Genomic DNA, 24,298 nt, shown 5'->3' on the forward strand with positions numbered 1-24,298 from the left:
GAATTTGCCTGGGGTATAAATCATTTTGAGCTTGACTGTAGTTACCAAAGATGATGTCAATCACATGCCAATGTGCCAATCATATCCATAACATGCAGAAAGATACCTAAAGTTTTTATTTTTATTCTTTTCACAAACATTTAGATATTAAAATTGAATAAAATGGCATCAAGTAGCTTGTTTAACTGATTAACTTAAAAGTCCATAATTATTGCTGTTAGTTCATACAGCTGTTAATACTTTCTCTGAAAAGTGGATGCGATGAGACCTGTTTTCCAAATTTGGTTAGATGACGTTCGACATATTTCACCCCGTTGTGTTTGTGTATGACAAATCCTTTCTAATCTGCCATGATTCAGACGATCCTGTGCTTAAACATAATGAAAACCAAATGAATTTTGTTGAAACATGTTTGCATTGGTGCTTATTGTCTAAGCTGGAGGAATTCTAACAAAATAACATTGTCATGGGATGTATAAACATGTTAAAGAACAATTAGAAAGTGAGCAGCAAGGGCTGTAGGACATCCGTGAGAGTCAGATGAGTCAGTAAAAACCTTTGGCTCACAATTCAAAATAATTTTCCTGCATACAATCCCACCCTTTACACTTTATTTGTTCAGACGGCCTTTGTGCAAAGCAACACAACAGATAGCAAACAAGCACTTTTGCTCCAAAACTGAAACAAAAACAGGGTTTCATCAACTGTGTGAGTGATAAATTAAAGCTGACACAAAATACAACATGGAACAGAAACATATTTATAAAGCACACATACTCCTGCAAATAAACATATGGACATTTGTTCCACATATTAAACTGTGCAATTAAGACAAAATAGAATTGTTCTCAATCTAAGCATATCAAAGAGCATTATATTTTATTTCATAGAAGTATTCTATACATTTTTAGACCCTTGAGCATAAATACAGTCAAATCTGCAAGTATGATAATTATTCAAAGGATTAAATAAACAGAAAATCTTAAAGGAGTAGTTCACTTCCAAAACAAAAATTGACAGATAAATTACCCACCCCCTTGTCATCCAAAATGTTCATGTCTTTCTTTCTTCAGTTGTAAAGAAATTATATTTTTTGATGAAAACATTTCAGGATTTTTTTCCATATAGTGCACTTCTATGGTGCCCGTGAGTTTAAACTTCTAAAACGCAGTTTAAATGCAGCTTCAAATGGCTCTAAACGATCCCAGCCAAGGAAGAAGGTCTTATCTAGCAAAACCATCGGTTATTTTCTAAAATAAAAAAAAGTACAATTTATACACTTTTTAACCACAAATTCTTGTCTTGTCTGGCTCTGCGAATGCGTACTCTGTGCACTCCGGTTCAAGACAGAGCTAGACAACACAAGCATTTGTGGTTAAAAAGTGTATAAATTTTAAATATGTTTTTTAGAAAATAACAGATCGCTTCGTTTAAAGCCTTTTGAAGCTGCATTTAAACTGCTTTTTAGAACTTCAAACTCGGGGGCACCATAAAGGTCCACTATATATAGAAAATTCCTTAAATGTTTTCCTCAAAGAACATAATTTCTTTACGACTGAAGAAAGAAAGACATGAACATCTTGGATGACAAGGGAGTGAGTAAATGATCTGTAAATTTAAGATGGTTTGTTTGAAGGGAATGGTGAATTCAAGAACACAATCCATCGAGGAGCAACAGGTTCTTTACAAATCCATGTGAAATGAATGCATTATAAGTGCCAAGACAAGCTTTAATGAGAGGGGGGTACAAAAAAAGCTGACACATAAGGTGTCAAAATAGATGCTCATATTTAAATTAATGCAATAATGTAATAGGCTATAAGTAGGAGAAATCATAAGCATCCACGTCTCTGTACTGCCTGAGAAATCAAGAGGGAGGACAGAAAGGGACTAATGTTGTAAATGTCGTTCGTTCATTCAACGATGCTTTGAAATCTGCAAATATATCGTTTGTATTCTGCTGTTTGCATTCTAATGATCAGAGCTAAAGCTCCTTTAGACCAGCTAGGATCATCCAAAAATTCAAAAACATTAAAATACATCCTCAGACAAAAATAAGTTTTAGAATACTCAAACTGAATAGCATTTGTAGTAATATTTCGCTTTTGGCCTACAGAATAGAATTTGCTCAAAATACTGTGCACTTCTGTTTACATTATTTCTTCTGAGAGTTACAAAAATATATTTAATTTCTTCAGCAGGTAAATAATATATTTAGATCTTGATTGCATACACTATATGTAACTATGGGTGTTTATGTGTTGTATGTGATGTCATTTCATTTCTACATCTGTAAATGAAATGTGCATCAGTGTGTGTTTAATGAGTAGTCAGCGTCTGTATATCTGTGTCGGAGCCGAAAAGCTCTTTGTATAGTGGAGGGAAGAGGGAATGCACCGTGAGAGGGTAAAGCTGCCGGAACCATCGCAGTTTCTCAATATGCAGCGAGCACAGAGACTTCAGCACCGGGACTCTTTGATACAGCTGGAAATATACAAAAACACACCATTAGAAGTCATTTCAGCCAATATATGTGACCCAGGACCACAAAACCAGTCATATGGGTTTTTGAAATTGAATAAATAAGCTTTCCTTTGATGTATGGTTGGCTGAGATACAACTAATTGAAAATCTAGAATCTAAGGGGGGGAAAAATCTAATTACTGAGAAAATCATCTTTAAAGTTGTCCAAATTAAGTTCTTAGCAATGCATATTTCTAATCAAAAATTAAGTTTTGATATATTTACAGTCAGAAATGTACAAAATATCTTTATAAAACATGATCTTTACTTAATATCCTAATGATTTTTGGCATAAAAGAAAAAATGATAATGTTGACTCATGCAATGTATTGTTGGCTATTACTACAAATATACCCATGCTATTTGTGACTGGTTTTTCTCAGTCTCTTTTACCTTATGCAGTAGACTCTCCTGATTGTCTCTGTGCAGAATGTGACTTAGGGCAAGCTCCACATCTCTTCTTACTCTCTGCACTCGTTCTCTGTCTTCCAGACACGGTCGATCTACTCAAAATGTACAGAAAAGTTGAAAGATTAAGCCCATTCTATTTTAAAGTCTGAGTTTCTGCAGTAATATGGTTTTGCTGTGCCCACCTGCATTGAGGAGGACCAGTGCAGTGAACACTGCCATCTGCTGTTCAGTCAGTCTCAGCGCACACAGATTGTGAGCAAAGTCAAATACAGCTGCTATTAGATCGCCACATGCTGAGGAACAAACACAAATCGAAACTTAAAAAACCTGTAAGTCTATGGGCATATACTGTAAATCAAAAATATCCTTCAACTCACTAAGTGATTTGAAAAGCTCAGTTCCTGCAAATTTGCCATCAAAGAATACTGTGTTGTTTTCCGTGTTAAACATCCGACTCATCCGGACCAGAACCACTTCCATGGACCCTAATAAGAAAGAGAGAAAGGTATATAAGAGCTATAAACCTTACCAGCCGTAATTAATTAACTAGTATGTTTGTATGGACTGCTATATCTCACCACTCTTGAGGAGAGCAATTTGATCATTCTGACAAAGCTGACGGAATCCTGGAATACGTTTAGCAAATTCCACCACGTACTGAACAGCATCGGTCAACCGAACAGCACAGTGCTGCCACATCTCATCCACCGACTACAGAGAGAGGAAGAGAGAGATACTGTGAGTGGAGAGAATGTTTTAACTATACACTGCCAGTCAAAAGTTTTTGAACGGTAAGATTTTTTAAATGTTTTTTTTAAAGATAAAAACTGCTCACTGAAAAACATTTCTGCTCACTAAGCCTGCATTTATTTAGTCCAAAGTTCAGCAAAAACAGTAAAATATTAAAGTATTTTTACTTCTTCTTTTTTTTAAATAACTGTTACATTTTAACAGTGAACATCTTGGATGACAAGGGGGTGAGTAAATTATCTGTAAATTCTTGTTCTTAAAAGTTTGCCAGAAGGTTTGCACTGGCGAGCTGTTTCGAACCAGCAAAATTAACTCGAAACACTTTGTTTGAAATTGTGGAATGAAGTCGTTATTTTTGTATTTCATTGTGCACAAAAAGTATTCTTGTAGCTTCAAAACATTATACGGTTGAACCACTGATGTCACATGAACTATTTTAATAATGTCCTTACTACCTTTCCGGGCTGGATTTCATCAAAAATATCTTAATTTGTCTTCTGAAGATGAACAAAAGTCTTACGGATTTAGAACGACATGAGGGTGAGTAATTAATGACAGAATTTCCATTTTTGGGTGAACTATCCCTAATTACGACTTTATTTCTCACAACTGAGTAATTTATTTTTCATCATTGCAATTATTTCTGTGACTTTACTTGCAACCCTACATCTCACAATTGAGATTTTTAATTAATTAAATCAGAAAGAGCAATGTGTGACTAATGCCACACAGTTTCATTTAATCATCAGTAAAAGATGTGCTAGCTACATAAAAGTAGAGGACATGTACTTTGCTCTGGTAAGCGTGGATCTCCTCCCTGCTAAAAACCTTCCATCTGAGAGCCTGCAGCTCCTCTGGTCGATACTGAGTCGTCTCTCTGTGAGAACGTACGATACTTGCAGAGAGCTCCTCTGTCAAACAACAAACACAAAAATGTGAGACGTGTTAAAGGAGTAGTTCACTTTCAGAACAAAAATTTACAGATAATGTACTCACCCCTTGTCATTCAAGATGTTCATGTCTTTCTTTCTTCAGTCAATAATTTTTTTTTTTCTTAAGGTAAACATTTCAGGATTTCTCTCCATATAATGGACTTCAATGGTGCCCCTAAGTCTGAACTTCCGAAAGGCAGTTTAAATGCAGCTTCAAAAGGCTTTAAACTGCAGAGGAAGAAGGGTCTTATCTAGCAAAACAATCAGTCATTTTCAATACAAAGTCACTATTTATGTTCTTTCTAGCCTCAAACACTTGTCTTGTCTATGTCTGCGCGAACTCTGTTTTTTCCGTTTCAAGATAGTTAGGGTATGCTAAAAAACTCACATCTCGTTTTCTTCCCAAACTTCAAAATCATCCTACATCGCTGCAGAGGTGCTGACCTAGTGTTTACAAAGTGATCATGCAAAGAAGATCAAATGCCCTTTACAAAAAAAAAGGTAGAACAGTGATTTTGGACGATTTTGAAGTTGAAGAAGAAAAGGAGATGGGAGTTTTCAACATACCCTAACTGTATTGACCTGGATTACACAGACTACGCATGTGCAATGCAGAGATGAGACAAGACGAGCATTTCAGGTTAAAAAGTAAATAATAGTACATTAGTTTCCAAAATGAAAGGTTGCTTCACTAGATAAGACCCTTCTTCCTCGGCTGGGATCGTTTAGAGCCCTTTGAAGCTCTATTTTGGAAGTTCAAACTTGGGGGCACCATTGAAGTCCACTATATGGGGATAATTCCTGAAATGTTTCCTCACAAAACAATTTCTTTACGACTGAAGAAAGAAAGACATGGACATCTTGGATTGCAAAGCGGTGAGTAAATTTTTGTTCTGGAAGTGAACTAGTCCTTTAATTCAAAAGCAAAACCACACTACTACAACACCACATAGTTCAACTCCTCAAGGTGTGATCACATTAAACCACTTTATAACACCACACAGCACACATGAATCTTTAAACTGCCTGTGGTTCTCACCTATGTGCAGAGAGGTCGGATAAGAAAAGAATGAGCTTTCGGGGTCAAATGGACGAAACCCCATTTCACTGCCGCTCATGTTCAGAATAGCCTCTGTGGAGTCAAATCCTGAAAGCGAAAAAGAAAAAACTATAAACCACAATATCACAGGAGATTTATCTACTAAATAAAAAGCACTTTCTTCAAAGGAGAATTTTCTCACCTCTCCCAGCTGACAAGCTATTGCTATCACCTCTCCTGTGAGAGCCCCTGCAGGCCAGACTCTGAGCCTGGGCCTCGCCTATGCGACACTCCAGGTATGGATGCACCTCTGGAGGGCAGCCTTGCAGTTCAGGCTCTACAGAGTAAGGGTAAGATGGAGGTAGAGGTGGGATGAGATGTGATGACTGTTCTCGGGGCTCTTTACCGGGTCGGTAGGCTGGGAGAGGATGGGGCTCTTGAACCGAGTTGGCCTGAAGACGCTGTTGCTGTCGATGTCTCTCGACCTCTGCAAACAGCGAGTCTCTCTGACGCTTAGACATACGGCCAAACTTCACCGCTGAGAGAGAAAAGAAAACACTACAGTTATGGGGTTGAATAAAAGTTTGATTGAATTAAAGGGATTGTTCACCCAAGATGTTTATCTGCTTACCCAGGGCATCCAAGATGTAAGTGACTTAGTTTCTTCAGTAGAACACAAACAAAGATTTTTAACTCAAACCGTTGCAGTCTGTTAGTCATATAATGGCAGTCAATTGGACCCACGGCTTTGAGGGTCAAAAAAACATACACAGACAAAACCAAATTAAACCCTGCGGCTCGTGACGATATATTGAGGTCTTAACACACCAAACAATCGGTCTGTGCAAGAAACTGAACAGTATTTATATAATTTTTTACCTCTGACTCACCGCAATGTCCAACTGTCCTGAGCGAGTTCACAACAGCCAGCATGTGACGCGTCAACTTGCTCTGGCATAGTAGACCCATGCACAGAAGCGTTCTGTCGCGCATATACGTCACTCATTGTTTACACACAGAGATTGTGGGTATGACGGCTACTCAAAATGGTAATTACTTGTGCTTATCCTGATTGTTGCAACCCATTCAAAATGAAAAGATAACGTTTGCTTGCACAACTCATCTGGGAATGTTGACTTTTCACCGACTCCCAACTTTTGAGCATGATATACTGAAATTATTGTTGCTTGCTCTTAGTCACAACGCACTTAGGGCAGTTGGACACTGGTGGATCAGGGGTAAAACATGATATAAATACTGTTCAGTTTCTTGCTTTGTGTGTTAAGACCACAATGTATCATCACAAGCCGCAGGGTTTAATTTGGTTTTGTCTGTGTATTTTTTTTTCTCTCAAAAGCCCATTGACTGCCATTATATGACTGACAGACTGCAACGGTTTGAGTTAAAATTCTTTGTTTGTGTTCTACTGAAGAAACAAAGTCACCTACATCTTGGATGCCCTGGGGGTAAGCAGATAAACATCAAATTTTCATTTTTGGGTGAACTATCCCTTTAAATATTTGTTTCTATCCTACTTACCATCGCGGCTCATTCCCTGAGCAACACATTTTTTGAGGCGGCAGCTCTGGCAGCGGTTACGGCTGGCACGGTCAATAGGGCAGTTGCTCTGTCTGGAGCACGAGTACTGCACGCTGGATGACTGACTTCTGCGGAAGAAGCCCTTTTGGGAAAGACAGACAGGTAGAGGGGATTTAGAAAAATGTGCTAAATTATGAATATTTGACACTGGTGAATTATTTTTCTTTTTCTTACCTTGCAGCCCTCGCAAGTGATAACTCCATAATGAACCCCTGATGACTTATCTCCACAGATTTTACATGGGATCACCTCAATCTGAGCTATAGACACAAACAGAACAATACACAAACATTAAAGCCTTGATTATGTGCTTTACCACAAATGTGTTGAGCTGTCAAGGTTGATTTTTATTAATTCCCAATGCTATTAAGCAGATTAAAATTCTAGCCAGCAGAGGGCAGTACAGCCCAGAAAATAATCAATCATTATTACATTTATTATAAGTTTTCATTATAGTTTAAACTATATTTAATTAGTTTATAGTAAATACACTGCTGTTCAAAAGTTTGAGATCAGTAAGATTTTTTATGTTTTTTAAAGAAGTCTTTTCTGCTCGTCAAGGCTGGTTTATTTGGTTAAAAATACAGAAAAAAAATGTAATATTGTGTAATATTACTGCAATTTAAAATTGAGTTTTTTATTTTAATATACTTTAAAATAGGATTTATTCCTGTGACGCAAAGCTGATTTTTTTTTTTTTTTTTTTGCATAATTACTCAAGTATTCAGTGTCAAATAATCCAGAAATCATTCTAATATCTCATTCTGTAATACTTTTTTCAGAATTCTTTGACAAATAAGACATTCAGCAGAACAGCATTTATTTCAAATAGAAATATTTTGTAACAATATACACTACCGTTCAAAGTTTGGGGTCAGGAATTTCTTTCTTTCTTTCTTTGAAGGAAGTGAATACTTTTATTCAGCAAGATAAAAATGATAGTAAATCAAATATTGTTAGAAAAGATTTCTATTTTAAATAAATGCTGTTCTTTTTAACATTTTATTCATCATAGAATCCTGAAATAAACAGACAGGTTCCAAAAAAATATTAGTTTCCAACATTGATAATAAGTCAGTATATTAGAATGACTTCTGAAGGATCATGTGACACTGAAGACTGGAGTATAATAAAAAAATTCAGCTTTGCATCACAGAAATAAGCTAAATTATTATAAGAAAACGTATTTTAAATTGCAAGAATATTTAATAATATTTATTTTTTCTCTGTATTTTTGATCCAAAAAATTAAACTTTCATGAGCGAAAGATACTTCTTAAAAAAAATAAAATAAAAAATAAAACATACTGATCCCAAACTTTTCAATGGCAGTGTACACTATAGTTTTTAATTGAAAATTTAATTGTATTTTTTTAAGTTATTTAATTCTTTAAAAATGATACTGAGGAATGCTTTTATTCAGCAAGGATGCATTAAATTGATTACAAGTGAAAGAATGAAAGACATTACAAAGGATTTCTATTTCAAATAAATGCTGTTATGTTGAACTTTATATTCAAGAATAGTGAAAAAAAGCAGTACAAATGTTTCTAACCTAAATTGATAAGATGTTTCTATTCTAATATGCTGATTTTAATATACAAAATCAGCATATTAGAATGATTTCTGAAAGATCATGTCATATTGAAGACTGGAGTAATGGCTGCTTTGAAAATATAGTAAAATAAAAGAGCTGTAATTATAATAGTAGCTTTGGTGAACACAGGTGACTTGCAAAAACTGTATCAAACTCAAATGTTTGAACCATAGTACATAAACATATTTTAAAAAGTATGGAGATGGCACATTTCTGCTTAACCCAAAATAAACTGAACCATTTATCAACAATTAATAAAATCACAAACAAACCAAGAATAAAATAGAAAAAAAGAATGGTCTACGATGTTCAAATGGTCAGAGAAAAGTACTGCATTTTTCAACTAGGTATTCTGTGATGGATGAGTAGATTAATTAACATGAAGAAATGAAACACTGGATGGCTGATCCTTTAGAAGATGTCCTTGTGTGTATTTGCTGTTAAATACACACTCACAGTGCAAGTGTACAAGCAGAAATACACAGAAGTATAAATACCCAAACCTGCTGAAACACGAACACACACTGGTTTTGTAACAGACTAAAGATAATCCCTGAAAGCCACATTAAGAAATCCTAATCTAATGAACAGAGGGAGAGAAGGAAAGGGGGAGGATGAATGAAGGGAAAGAGAGAGGTATGAATGAAGAGGAGCTGTACTGCTGTGCTATATGTACACAAACACACATTCACATATATGCATATTTTGGTCATGTTGGGAACAAAATAATTTAGTATTATGAATTGTCCCTGAAATGTAGTTGATTTCAGGTTTCATGGTGTCGGCATTTGCACTGATGAATCGGTCATAATAAGATCAATATATGCATTTTGAACAGAGATGGGGAAATTTTCATTTCAGGCTGTGGTCTGTGTCTTGTGTCTTGAGGTTTTGTTGCATTTCTGCCATGTTTGATGGTTCCTAAGCTAAAACTAAAAATGCATGTTCTGTACATTAGTGTGTGTGTGTGTGTGTGTGTGTGTTTTAGTCAAAATGACAGTAAATCTAACCTACTTATTTCTTGGAATCCAGCAATGTGTTTGTGTGGCTAAGTGATGTGGTCACATCGTCCAGTACCAAGGAACATGAAAATCATGCACACACACACACACACACACACACACACACACACACACACACACACACACACACACACACACACACACACACGTATGTACACACAGGTGGGAGGAAGCATAGGCTATACGATACAAGGTTAAAGTTCATAAGTTTAAAGATACATTCCACTGAGGCTTATTACAAAAAAAATGTTGTAAAAAGGTTTTAATTGAGAGCTGAACTAACGGGATTACACTTGAAATTGTTAACCACGGGTCACCTTTAATCCTAGCTTAATGTAATGCTATGAGTGGATTTTGTGCAGTGGTGAGGACTTATATTTTGCACAACATCTTAACTGACATTTGTTGAAAAAATGCTGTTTCTTTGCTTTGCTGATCAGATGCACATTCTTTGTTTCAGCAACAATTCTACATTGTGCACAAATGTGCTTATAATGTAAATATAAATACTAAGGTCTCTGGGTGTACTGTGATACTGCACAGTTGCTTCTGCAAGAGATTTGTTTTTATGCAAGTCCTCTCTTTGGTTTTTGTGTTGGTAAAATATCTTCTTTCTGCCTTTATTTGGAATTTTTTCTTTGTAGAATTTTCAAAATACACTAAAAACTTCATGCAATCCACCTTATTTCTTTCATAAGAGCAGGTGCGGCCATTGTAAATGAATTTGTGTCTGGCTTAGGAGTGTGTGATATTGACAAAAAATAACATCTCAATATTTATGGAATTTTGTCGATAACGATAATTAGGTGATATTTTGCTGAGTGTGTTATTGTGCTGGTATCCTAAAGACTACCATGGACAGACGACTCCTACATTTTTTGATATTCTTCATATTCTGTGTGGTGGTCAGTTCACATTCATAGAATCTTTTCCAAAAAGTTTAAATAGTTTTTTAATGTTTTATAGGCATTTTAACCTTTTGTAAAAGTGTGCACTCTCTTTTGAGTCAAATTCTTACATTTAATCAGTGAACTAGAATAATGAGACATTTGGGCTGTTACCAAACAAATAAAAAATCAGTATCAACAAAATTGGTCTTTGCAATGCAGAGGAAACTCAGAAAATGCATCTGAAGTGCCATTTAGATATATTTACACACCGTTTAATGCAGGTCGTAAATGCATTTAACCTGTAGTTACAAATGTATAATTAATGTTTTGATATAATAGACATGAAACAATGAAAAAAAACAATGAAAAGATAAAACTGCCAATAGGAGGTAGCAAGTCACTGTTAATAAGTGAGTAACTGCGATTGAACCAAATCATTTAACCAATTGATTCATTCAGGAACGAAACACCGTTATGTTGCTCTGAGACGCAAACCAGTGCTGTGTGTTTGGAATGATTTTTGTTGGTGAAACAGAGCGAAAACAGGCAATATGGTGTCTAAAATGTAAGTCTCTTAAGTAACTTCTTGTCTATTGAACTGCTGTAATCATGGTAATTTTTAGAGAAAAAACTGCACTCTTTATGTGAAATTAACTATTTGAAAGTAAAACTATACATTTTCTGCCCCCATGTCTTGAATTTGTAATCATTCTAAATGTATTTTAATAGACTGAATCATGTAGTGAAAGAACGCACTAGTTCAGACATGTAATGCCTGCACTGATTTTTGCTAAATACTCAATAATGTCAAATCAAACATCGTTAAAACAACAATTACAATATTATTGCAGACAATTTATATCGCACACCCCCAAGGCTTCTGGTGTCATTCGTTTCCAGCTCGTTTTGCTGCTTGATTTTGCAAACTGGTATATCTAACCATATTATTTTAATCTATTATCTTAATTATGAACACACTGGTTTGTAGTGCAAACAGTGTTATCATTTACTGCACGTAGTTATTATCCCTACAGCGGCTAGTAAACTGAAAGTCTCACACATTTATAGAAAACAGCTTACTTCTGCATTGAAAAATAACGTGGATAGAAAAAAACATTTATGTTCCTCAATAACCTTTTAGCAAACAGTTCATAAAATAACCATGTTTTTTTATAGTGTGAAGATCATTTTAAGAATCACACCACGAAGAGGCTTTTGTGCAATGGAAGGTTTCCACTGATGTCAAAGGTTCTTCATGGAACCAAATCTAAATCTTTCTTCTTTTAATTATTAAATTAAGTTGTATTTAATTACTTTATTGAATTTATGGAGAGCCCTAATATCTGTAAAATAAAAGAAAAAGTGTAAATTATCCTCAAAATTTAATTCATTTATTTACCCTCAAGTTGTTCCAATACTAGTTTCTTTGTTCTGTTGAACACAAAAGAAGTTCTTTGGAAGAATGATGGTAACCAAACAGTTGTTGCTTGCCAATGACTTCCATAGTTTAACGGAAAAAAATACTATGGAAGTCAATCAGGGTTGCCAGGTTTTCACAACAAAACCCGCCCAATTGCTACTCAAAACTAGCCCAAAAGTAGCCCTATCGCCTTTCGAGGGGGTTCCCCTGTAAAAATTGCGTTCCAGGGCGTAAAATACACATCTTGTGGTAGGGTTCCTCTGTTAAAATTAGCATTCCAGGTGCTAAATATTACGTTTTTGGGGTCGCTTCAACCCGCGGACATGAAAAACAACCCGCGGCAACAGTATAAAAGTAGCCCAACTGTTTGATTCTTCAAAATATCTTCAGTAACACTTTACAGTAAGGTGACATTTTGTTAATGTATTAACTAAGATAAACAAACAATGAGCAATACATTTATTACACTATTTATTAACCTTTGTTAATGTTAATAAAAACAAAGCCATTAATTATGTTAGTTCACAGTGCATTAACTAATGTTAAATACAACTTGTGATTTTAATAAGGCATTAGTAAATGCTGAAATTAACATGAACTAATATTAATAAATGCTGTAGAAGTATTGTTCACTCTTAGTTCACGTTAACTAAAGTAGTTAACTAATGTTCAACTAATGAACTTGCACTCTATTCATTTTCTAACTGCTTGTATTCTTTAAAAAACTAACACTAGCTTCTTTATGCTTTTTGCATTCTATTTATTTGTTTTCTTTTATTTATTATATCATTAATAAAAAGGCCTTATGTACTGCATGTACTGCGTTAGGCTAACTTGCATATATTGATTTTGATTGCTTTTATTGTCCTCATTTGTGACCCTGGACCACAAAACCAGCCATGAGGGTCATTTTTTTTAAATTGAGTTGAAAAATAAGCTGATAAATAAGCTTTCCATTGATGTATGGTTTGTTAGGATAGGACAATATTTGTCTGAGATACAACTATTTGAAAATCTGGAATCTGAGGATGCAAAAAAAAAAAAAAAAAAAAAAAATCTAAATATTGAGAAAATCGCCTTTAAAGTTGTCCAAATGAAGTTCTTAGCAATGCATATTACTAATCAAAAATTAAGTTTTGATATATTTATGGTAGAAAACTTACAAAATTTCTTCATGGGACATGATTCTTACTTACTGTCCTGATGATTTTTGACATAAAAGAAAAATCTATAATTTTGACCCAAAAAAAAATTTTTTTGGCTATTGCTACAAATATAGCTATGCTACTTAAGACTGGTTTTGTGGTCCAGGGTCACATTTGTAGGTTGTTTTGGATAAAAGTGTCTGCTAAATGTAAATGTATTGTAAAGTGTTACCATATCTTCTTTTGTGATCAACAAAAGAAAGAAACTCATGCATGTTTGAAAGTGAAAAGTGCGTAAAAGATGACAGAATTGTCATTTTTGGGTGAACTATCCCTTTAAGGTGGTCTTTGCGAATGAATAAATAATCAAACAAAATTGAAAAATAATTAATAAATATATTTGAAATAGCACCTAAATAACAAAAATGGCTGGTGGGCAAAAAAATAAAATAAAATAAAAATATGTTGTTACACTGTACATACTCTGCATTGCTTATTCACCCATGTGAAATGCTGCTTAACCCAGCGTTAAAAATGGCCTTAACCTGGTGTTAAAGAAGACATTTGCTATTTAAGTACAGTGTGAACAGCATATAACAACATTGGGTTATGTAATTATGCAAAAAAGATCATATATAAATTCATCAAAAGTTAACGTGAGGTAAAGTGGAATCTGAATGTGTCATGTCAGCCTGACTTTTTCATGTCAGAAATTAAAGCTTCTTTTGAAGAGTTTTCCCACCTGGTCCATCAAAGCCTTTACAGTGGGTGAATCAAAGAAGGACGTTCTTTCTCACAAAAACAACACAATCAAATAACACGTCACAAGAAAACAGGGAGATTCACCGTGACTGGCTCAGACTGGGGGAATATTGAGTGTGAGGAGGTGGACGTAAAGGTGTCAACCTCAGAGTCTTTTTAAGTGGTTTACTGGCTTCTCTTTCACTCTGACTTTCCCTCTTTCATGAATTATCTCGCTCTTTCTTTCCCTCTCTCTGTCTCGCTCACAAAGGATGCGACTGCCAGTAATATGCTCTTTCATCTGTGTTTTTACTGCCAGGAATGTCCATCCCCCTCTTCACCCCGCCCCTCTCTTTTTTATCCTCTCTTCTCCCAATCCAACCATCTCCAAAAGGAAGCTGGGTAGAAATATTAATCTTTTTTTTCTTGCCTGAAATTGAATGCAACAATTGTCATTCATTCATTTATTCTTTAAAATTAAATAAATGGATGTAATGCTAAGTTTTATGATCAAAAATGTTTAGTTTTTTTATTGTGGGGGTAAAACATACAATGCAATGCAATACAGCGCAGCGAATAAATGAGTGAGTAAATATTTCTCAAAAGCCTGAAATTTCTGTTTAGAATGTATGATATAATATTCGACACATTTCATGTAACATTATGTATGGATGAACAAATAAACCTAAGTTGCTTCAGTCCAGTAAGGGCTCATTTCGAAATATTAGTAAGAATTTAAAAAACCTTCTTACATTTACTTAAAAATCATCAAAAAAAAGTATGATTTGTATGTTTATATTAAGGTGAGACACCGTAGGTGAATAGTGCAAAATAAAATTAACTAATAGTTCAGTTGATTGATTACATTGATAATTGCAAACATTTTTTGTATTACAAGTTTTCTAAAATGTTAGGTTTAAATATGCAAATGAGGCATTATTTAATGAAATATGTGCTAATTTGCATACATTTCTAGTACTAAAATCTAAACACTGGATGAAGTCAGTTTCAAAATTCTTGTTTAATTTTTTTTTGACATATTACAGTCAAACGTTTTTACATTGGAAATTTGGGATATCTCATTTTTTTCACTCCGTAATTCAAAAAATACTTATAACAGACAGAAAACTATATATTTTCACAATTTTCTGAGGAATAAAATGTTATAATCAAGCAAATTATATATGAAAAAATCCCTCTGTAAAAACCTTTAGAATATAGACAGGAATAAAAATGTAAATATATGCATTGTAATTGAAATAGAAATAGGTAATTGAAATAGATCAAGTGCTATAAAAGAAACACTTAACAGTGTCTTTTGGATGTTTTCTTTCCACTAGTCTGAAAAAACACTTTATGAAAAACCAAAAAAGCCCAGAATCTCAAACTTGACAGATGCATGAAAAAACAGTGTTTTTGCCTGCAGTGTCTCCCCTTAAAAGGCCTTTGACTTGCTAAAAACTTATGACCTATCAGCCAGATGGCAAAAGGCACATACTAGATTTGTATGACAAGTTTTTAGCAAAGTTTTAATCACATTTATAATTTAGAGGCGTAAATTTTTAAAGTAGATTTTATAGGATTAATCATACATATCTACATCTAAATGTATAATTCTGTAATAATATCTGTGTATCATATACATCTATAAATGACCCATAGTTTGTGTGTGTGTGGGGTAATTTGATATGCATGTTTCTGTGTCAGTGTGTTTATGTCACTGTGTCAAGGTGTGTCTTGATTTAGGGCACAAAAGGAAACTCCTTGCAACAGTTTTTGCAAGAGTGTGGGTCTCATGTCAGAGTTTATGTGTCTGGAGAGAAGGTGTGAATGTGGGTTGACATCCTATCTACTGCATGTGACATTTGCGGATGCAATTTGAAAACGGCCATGTTTGCTTGTGGGCGCTCAATTCTGCAGCCAGATTTTTAGCCAATCGATAACCTAAATGCCATATGACTAATAACTTCGGAGCCAGGTAAATGACAGCATCACAAGGGCGACTGGCAAAAGGCACCACAGAAATACATAGCTTTTTTCAGGACTGACTAACCTGAGCTGAAAGGCAATATTTTTAACAGTCCATTACAGTCATTTATGAGTCCTAAATATTTTGAAAGATTTCATTTAAAATATTTCGTTTTCTTTTTCATTTTAGTTAACATTTTACTATTTTTTTTTGTCATTTTTATTCGTTTTTGTCTATATAGTTTCTATGTTTTTGTTATATTAAAAATTTTCATTAATTTTTAATTTTCATTTTATTTTAGTACACCTTACATTCAACTTAAACTACATGAAATTTTACATGAAATTATTTAAATTTAGAGCTAAAATTCTATATACACATTACCAGTCAAAAGTTTTGAACAGTACACTGCAAAAAATGGCTTATCTTACTTAGTATTTTTGTCTTGTTTTTAGTCAAAATATCTAACAATTCTTAAATTAGGATAAGCAAAATGACATAAGATATTTAGTCTTGTTTTAAGCAAAATGCATTTAATTTCGTTTTTTCCCCCTGGAAAGCAAAATTATTTGGAGTAAGTAAAATATTCTTAAAACAAGGCCCCACTGGCAGTTAATTTTACTTATTTTAAGCAAAATGCACTTTTCCCCCCTGTAAACAAGACTAAAAATCATATGTCATTTTGCGTATCTAGTAAATGCATGTAAATTTAAGATTTTTTAGATATTTTGACTAGAACCAAGACAAATATGCTAAATAAGATAAGCCATTTTTTTTGCAGTGTATGATTTTTTATGTTTTTTAAAGAAGTCTCTTCTGCTCACCAAGCCTGCATTTATTTGATCCAAAGTACAGCGAAAACAGTAAAACTGAAATATTTTATACTATTTAAAATAACTGTTTTCTATTTGAATTGAATAATTCCTGTGATTTCAAAGCAGATTTTTTTAGCATCATTACTTCAGTCACATGATCCAACAGAAATCATTCTAATATTCTGATTTGCTGCTCAAAAAACTATTATGTTAAAAACAGCTGAGTAGAATTCTTTCAGGTTTCTTTGATAAATAGAAAGTTCAGAAGAACATTTATCTGAACTAGAAATCTTTTGTAACATTAGAAATGTCTGTATCATCACCTGTGATCAATTAAAAGCATCCTTGCTAAATAGAAGTATTAATTTCTATAATTTCTTTTTAAAAAAGAATTATACTGACTCCAAGCTTTGAATGGTATAGTGTATAATATTACAAATGCTTTTTATTTGAGATAAATGCTTATCTTTGGATCTTTCTTTTCATCAAAGAATGCTGTTTTAAGTATTGATGATTATAATAATAATAAAAATGTTTCTCAAACAGCAAATCAGAATAATAGAATGATTTCTGAAAGATCAGGTGACACTGAAGACTGGCGTAATCATGCTGAAAATGTAGCTTTGATCACAAGAATTAATTACATTTTAAAACATATTCAAATAGAAAACCGTTATTTTAAATAGTAAAAAAATATTTTAAAAATTACTGCTATTATTATTATTTTGAAGCTAAGCTTTTTTTTTTTTTAATTAACTATAATAACCCTGCTTATGATTTTACAAAAAAATACACACAGCTACTCCTAAATAGCCGTTGATGGAAATTAACGAACAAACTACTACTAAACTAACTACTAAATTTCCTGTTACTGCATACTGAAATGAGAGCCAATAGCATTAGATTTTTATCTCCTGCCTCATTTTCAGCATTTTTTCATTCCTTTCTTTCACTCTAAGGGCACAATGTACTGTGTTAATATGAAGTAATTTTCCGTATTTATTTTGTAGGTGTTTAACCCATATTTTACATTCTGCATTGCATAGTGTTATGTTAAGTGTGACAGGAAATGTCCATAATGCTCTGCCAGTTGTTTTTTATGTTTGTTTTTTTACTTTTCTTTTCTTAGAGTGTACTATCTAACTGGCACACTCACATGCTACTCAACACTTTTAACGTCTTCATGAGGGATTCCTTTACTATGGCGGCCACTTTCTCACACACACAAGGCCTGTAATATAAAAAACAATCTCTTCCTGGGTGTTTTCTGTCTGCTTGTGTTTAAAAATACACCGATACCAACATGTTCACTTGCACACACAAACTCCAAATAAAGAGAAATATCTGCATAGAAACAAAAAGCTTCTCATTCTCATTATATCTCTCTGAAACCACATGCTGATAAAGAGAACATTTCTCTTCTTCTCTTCACTGCTATCTGTTCACCTAAACCACACGCTGATACAGACTAAAGAAACCTCATTTTCTCCGTTTCTCATCTCCTCTGCTCAAATTGATGAGAAATTTACCAAAAACAAAGGTCTGCAGAAAAATCTGAATCCCAATCTAATGAGTCAGAGAATATTAGGCCTCTAAACATACTGACAGTTTTTCTTTTTTTGTTTTACATTAGATTAACAACACTTATGTGAATCAAATGAAAAAGAATTAATACAAAGAACAAATTATTAGCAGTCATTAAATGCAGAGGTACTTACCACAGCTGAAGATCAGCATAAAGCACTGATGTATCCATATAAATATTTCTGCAAAATTTAGCCAAATCTTCGCAACCGAGAATCGGAAACTGAATCGAACACATTTCAAAACAGCGCTATTTAAATAAAACTGAACAAAGTAAAGTTACTTGTTGAATTGTTCTTAACTTTGCACAATAAGTGTTCGAGACTCCTATATGTATATCTCTCAGATCATACAGGTTTCCAGAAATGAAGATGCTATCTCACCTATATATACTGCTGCATGACTGTAAGTAAGATGTAAGTTGAGATATGTCGTAAACGATTATCTCAGATTGTACCAATGATAGAGGAAAATTACATAAAACTGTACCGCAACTTCAGTATTTAGGTCTGAAAATGCCACTGCAAATGGTGCAGGTCCTCCTACTTTGGATGATTTTTTTACTTTTAAAAACATTTTGTAGTGTTTAAAAAATGTCAGGCTCTAGTTTTTTGTTGGTTTTCAATTTCAAAAAGTAACTGAAAGTTTTTTCCCAATTTTAACATGCAGGTTTTGAAATCTCTGTGATTCACTCAACTAAAAATATAAATGCTAAAACACTTCTCACACTTCTGTTCATACAAAATAAAGAAACTGAAACCATACACAAAAAGGAGCTGCAAATGCACAGATGGAAAATACAAGCTCTGTTTATACTGTATGATATTAAGATATAAGATTTAACATTTTTTGAAGATATATGAAGGTTGGATTTATGACAACAGTGACAGTTTTATCTAACAGACTGTTTTATCTGAACGCAATAGCTGTTCTCAAGACAGCAATGGTCTACTGAAATAAAATGTGAATGTTTAAACACGTAAAATCCCCCAAATCTCATCTTAAGAAGTCTGTGGATAGTAAATGTATCTAGCGGTTCTGTCTGTTCTTCTTTTGAAACAGCATTCTGCACTGTAAACTAGTGAAAAACCTCAAGGTTCCACTAACGGAAATCCTCAAGTTGAACACAAGAGTGCTGTGACAGGACAAAAAAAAGTCACCAAGAGAAAGAATGAAAGAGAGAAAAAGAGAGAACCTGGAAACATCAAGAGCTTACAGCTTTCAAAGAAACACAATAAACAGATACTCAAGAGACAACTCTTCTTTGTTTAATGCACATCTAATTGAATATGTCTAATGCTAAGACTTATAACAGCTCAGTTAAAAAAAAAAAGACATGCTTAAATAAATAAATTACTAATCATTATGTTTTGTAATTATACTAATTGTGAAACTCGTTTAAAAAATGTGCGTATTAACATATAACTAACATAAGCTATTTTTGAAATAAACGTTTGTTTCTAAAATTAGAATGAGTAATTCAAGGATTACTTCTTTAAACATAATTCACAAAGTAGCACAGCCACAAAAACATCTTTTGTCACAGGAAAGTGCCATAAGATAAGATAAAATAAGCTGAGTTTGATAAGACATTTGTGCTTAGCATGCGGTTTCACACACATGCAAACACACACACACACACACACAAAAACATATATACACACATATATTAAGTTTATAATACGTATGATCTTAGAAAGAACTGAATTATGTTTTAAAACAGTCTGAATGGAAAAGCTTTGTGAATTCAGGGGGAGAGAATTTCTCTTTGATTTTCAAGACTTTAGTCACTGAGTGTATAAGTCATGATTTCAGAGTCTTTGAAGATTTAAAGACATTTAAGAACAGGAGTGAAAAAAAGGAGTCGAAACCCCCACAAAAACGCGGTAAATTTATACACATATCAGTGTGCTGTGCGCATTTGCGACTTTCAACTTTCCTTTCGTAACATTCAGTTTCAGAAGCTTTTGGTCTGTACAAGCAGATCAGATTTGATTTATTTGTTACTTTTATTTAATATGTTTTTAATATATAATTACATTTTTAAACTTCTGTTTGACTACATTGTTTTACTTCGTAACGACGGAGAAAAGCAAGCCAAAATGTAGGTGATGGAAAAACAGCATTCAAACAAAAGCTCTGCACGCACACCTGTGCACATACACACATATGTGTGTGTGCCGACATACACACAGACTCACACACGGGACTTGAACGGGTGACCACAGCGCAGAACAGACTTGCAGCTGGTGAAGCGTTCATTGGCAGTAAATTGAGAAAGTATGTGTGTGTGTGCAGTTAGAATCTAGTGCAACGTTGCAAAATGCCTCACTCTGCATGTTTTCCTAATGTGCGTATAAAAGCAAAAAGTGTATTCAATAAAATCCACCAATTTTCTTTCCGGCTGCATTCATCGGATGAAGATCAAAACAGCTATCCCGGAAGGTCTTTCTGTTCGTACTTTTCTTTCTGCCTCAGTCTAACTAACACTGTGCTTCTATCACAGATTAAAAACCAGGAACTTTTAGGCCTTTTTCTTTTAAGCAAAACAACAGTAAACCGTCTACAAAATTTAGAAAGCTTCTGAATCTGTTCTTAAAAAACACTAATTATTTAGCATATCCACAAAACTTTTTCTTTAAAAAAATATTTTAACATTAGCTTTTAATAAAATATGAATCAAGCAAAACAAATGAAAAAAGATGACCACTAAAGAGACATTTTATTGTATTGAAAGGACTTTTTCGGTACGCAAACATTTGACACGACTGCGTTAGCACTCTGGACATGTACTTATTACTACTTTCCATGTTTTAAAAAAGTTATGAAAATATAAAGTAACACACAGAGGTAAAGCAATTATGCAGTGACTAAAATATTAAATAAAAAGTTTTTTTCTTATTTTAGGTACACTCTTAAAAATAAAGGTGGTTTGAAAGGTTCTTCACAGCGATGCCATCAAAGGTTCTTTAAAGAACCATCTCTGAAGAACCTTCTTTCGCCACAAAAAACCTTTTGTGAAACAGATATTCTTTATGGAACCATATAGACAAAAAAGGTTCTTGTATGGCAATCGTGAAGCACCTTTATTTTTAAGAGCGTACTTTAAAGAAACTTGCCTACTTTACAACTTTGCACACACACATACATCCTGGGATGTTTTTCCACATATTTGTCCAGCTTTTAAGCAATTTTTAGATTCACAAGAAATTAATTTACGTGTAAAGTGCATACACTGCAGTAAATTCCTTTTAAATGAAAATCAATGCAAGAGGCTGCACTCTCAGTTGTGGTTGCAATCTGGAATTCTTTTCTGGTGTCTTAAGTAATTTTTTTAATCACACACACACACACACACAAAAAGAAAAAACTGCTTTCAGCAGGGTGCTGGACTACAGCGAGAGCTTCTGTGCAAACCTACATCAGATAATGCAAAGTGATAAGATACAGCTAAGCTGAGTTCAGCAAGTCCTGCCTGAATTGTAGCAATTTTGATGAGCAGATATTTAACCACATACGTGATGTGGGCTGCTACGGAAAATTCAGTTTTAGGGGACTGTACAAAAATGCCAGTTTGAGAGTCATTTCTGAACGATGTCCACAACCACAAGCCTCACAAACGAACGTCATCTGACACTTTCGGGGTACACAGTTTTGTCTGTGTGGGTTTCAGGGTAAAGTAAACAAAAATAGAGAGAGAATTAATTATTCAACTTTATTGTTTTAGCAGCTACTTCAAATTAAGGCCAGACACGGTGACTCAGAACTGAGGATGTTATATTCAGTTTCTGAAAGCGAGAGCTTATCTTGCAGTATTTGTTTTATTAATAAGACAATCTGCACTTTAAACCTATTATCTGTGGGATCTTCATCATATCTATAGTTGTGGTACTAATCATAACAGCCACAAAACACAAGATAAACTAATAATCAACTGATCTGGCCATTAAACAATATTGTGGCTCAGATTCATGACTAACTGATTACCTATCTAGATTAGCTGTCAGTGTCTCTACAGGGAGTTTATGGTTCCCTTCCGGGAACTCGAGCCGCGTCAGGAACGCTATGGGGAACGCCATTGGCGGGCCGCACTCTGAACTGTGTATAACAACCAATGAAATGACGGGAGTGACGTCACAGGCGCGGTGACGTCATCGACCGGGAAGTATAAAACGCGTGCGTTTGAAGCCGGCGGCAGCTTTTGTCATTCAGCGAGAGCGCTCTGTGTCTGTGTCTGTCTCGGTCATACTGCTGTTTTTTCGTGCCAGTTTGCACGGCTTTTATTTGAGTAGTATGACCTTTAAAATGCAACCATGGGGGAAAGAAGTGTTACGAAACTAGGCGGTACAAGCAGCCACATAGATAGAGTGTTCCTCCCTGCCAATGCTTCATTGTTGGTGGGGATACACTCAGTCTATGTGTGGTTTGCTTGAGTGTAGAGCACGCACAGTCAGCCCTCGAAAAGGCTGACTGTCCACAGTGAGAGCGTAAAAATCTCCACTGCGGGTGCTCCACGGAAGGCTCTCTTCGAGGAGGGAGCCTTCGCCAGCGTTTCTCGCGGGTCTGGCCCTGCTTCCGCTGAGGCGGAGCGGTTGCTGCACTCGCTAAGATCGCGGCTCGATCTATTAGAGGGACTGGAGACGGGTGTTATAAAAATACCCTATCTCCTCTCCTATCTGATGGATCGGTAAACCTTTTTTCTGGATGAGGAAGCCCGCAATGCGGTTACTTCCCTCCAGGAAAGGTTTTCAACGCTTTCCATATCTTTCTCCAAGGAGGTTGATGTAAAGTGCGTTGTCAAAAGTATTTAACCGCCCCCCCTGATCGCCTCAGCATGATGAGCTGGTGGTTGTGCTGACTGTGCATTAGCTAAATAAGATATGAGCCGCAGAAAAGCAAACGTTTTGCTTCCTGCGGACTATGTCAGCACTTCCAAACGGAGCTTTCTGTCCTTCCCGATCTACATTGAGTTTTAGATCTGGGAAAAACTAGAAAGTAAAGATGACGCCGCGGGTTGAACAGACGCTATCAGCCTCTGTTCCCCGGTCTAGGCATCATTTCTGAAGGCTCCGTCTTTGCTCTTCAGGCCGCCTAATAAAACTTCAGGCTTGATGAGCAAATGAACACGTGTCGGGGTTCCTGACGGGAAAGATTTAAACCCCAGCCGTGTACCAGCTCTCCACATCAGAGGCGCAGAAACAGAGCGATGCCGCCCGCGTTCCTCCGGCTATGCCTAGAGGACCCGGAAAGCAACGCTCTAAGTCGGGGGCTTCCAAGAAAAAGAAGAGGTTCGACCTGAGGGTCGTCCTCCTATCCAGGAAGTCCTCGCCTAAACGGCCCTGACGGTTGTGGCTCAGGGCCGTTGAGGGCAGCCCCTCGCGAGGGGGTTTGCACCGTACCTCCGGGTGCGGGTTTCAGACCCCTTCGTGGCCCTCAGGAGATGAGTCAGCTAACCCTGCCAGTGTTACAGGGCGCGGCTATCTCCCGCGAACATCCTCTAGCTGTTCCGCCCGGAAACGTAGTGGCCCTGGAGAGTTCGCAGCCCCCGCGGGGGTCTCTCGAAGAGCTAGTTCAGGAGCTTCCTGCCAGCTTGCTGTTACAGGTCTCCGAGTTAGTTCCTCGAGTAAATCCAGACACCAGTCTCGAGAGGCTGGTACCCTAAGTAAACTCTCTGGCAGCGTGGAAACTACTGCCAAATGTTTCAAAGTGGGTCCTGCGTACTGTAGAGAAAGGTTACACTATTCAGTTCGGCGCCAAGCCGACACCTTTCAGCGGGGTAAACCCCGAGCAGGGTCTGGAACAGGAAGTCAGTACAGGAAGTTTCTCAGGCTCGCTTTCAGGGGCAAAGCTCACCAATACAGA

At 35.4% G+C, this 24,298-nt stretch overlaps 1 protein-coding gene across 1 annotated transcript in view; it reads right to left on the reverse strand.

Annotated features, from left to right (window-relative positions):
* Nucleotides 1-854: 854 nt before the first annotated feature.
* rorc (RAR-related orphan receptor C) overlaps nt 855-24,298 on the reverse strand; it is a 48,763-nt gene continuing 25,319 nt past the window's right edge. The window contains exons 3-12 of the mRNA XM_073846533.1: nt 7,429-7,514; nt 7,195-7,336; nt 5,858-6,193; nt 5,656-5,763; nt 4,474-4,595; nt 3,513-3,645; nt 3,312-3,419; nt 3,117-3,227; nt 2,917-3,026; nt 855-2,484 (exon numbers count right to left, since the gene is read on the reverse strand). Of these exons, the coding sequence (XP_073702634.1) occupies nt 2,320-2,484; nt 2,917-3,026; nt 3,117-3,227; nt 3,312-3,419; nt 3,513-3,645; nt 4,474-4,595; nt 5,656-5,763; nt 5,858-6,193; nt 7,195-7,336; nt 7,429-7,514 (1,421 nt within the window). The 3' untranslated portion in view covers nt 855-2,319. The remainder of the gene's footprint in view (nt 2,485-2,916; nt 3,027-3,116; nt 3,228-3,311; nt 3,420-3,512; nt 3,646-4,473; nt 4,596-5,655; nt 5,764-5,857; nt 6,194-7,194; nt 7,337-7,428; nt 7,515-24,298) is intronic.

Source organism: Garra rufa, chromosome 9 (assembly GCF_049309525.1).
Source record: "Garra rufa chromosome 9, GarRuf1.0, whole genome shotgun sequence".
In the NCBI taxonomy this organism is placed as follows: Eukaryota; Metazoa; Chordata; class Actinopteri; order Cypriniformes; family Cyprinidae; genus Garra; species Garra rufa.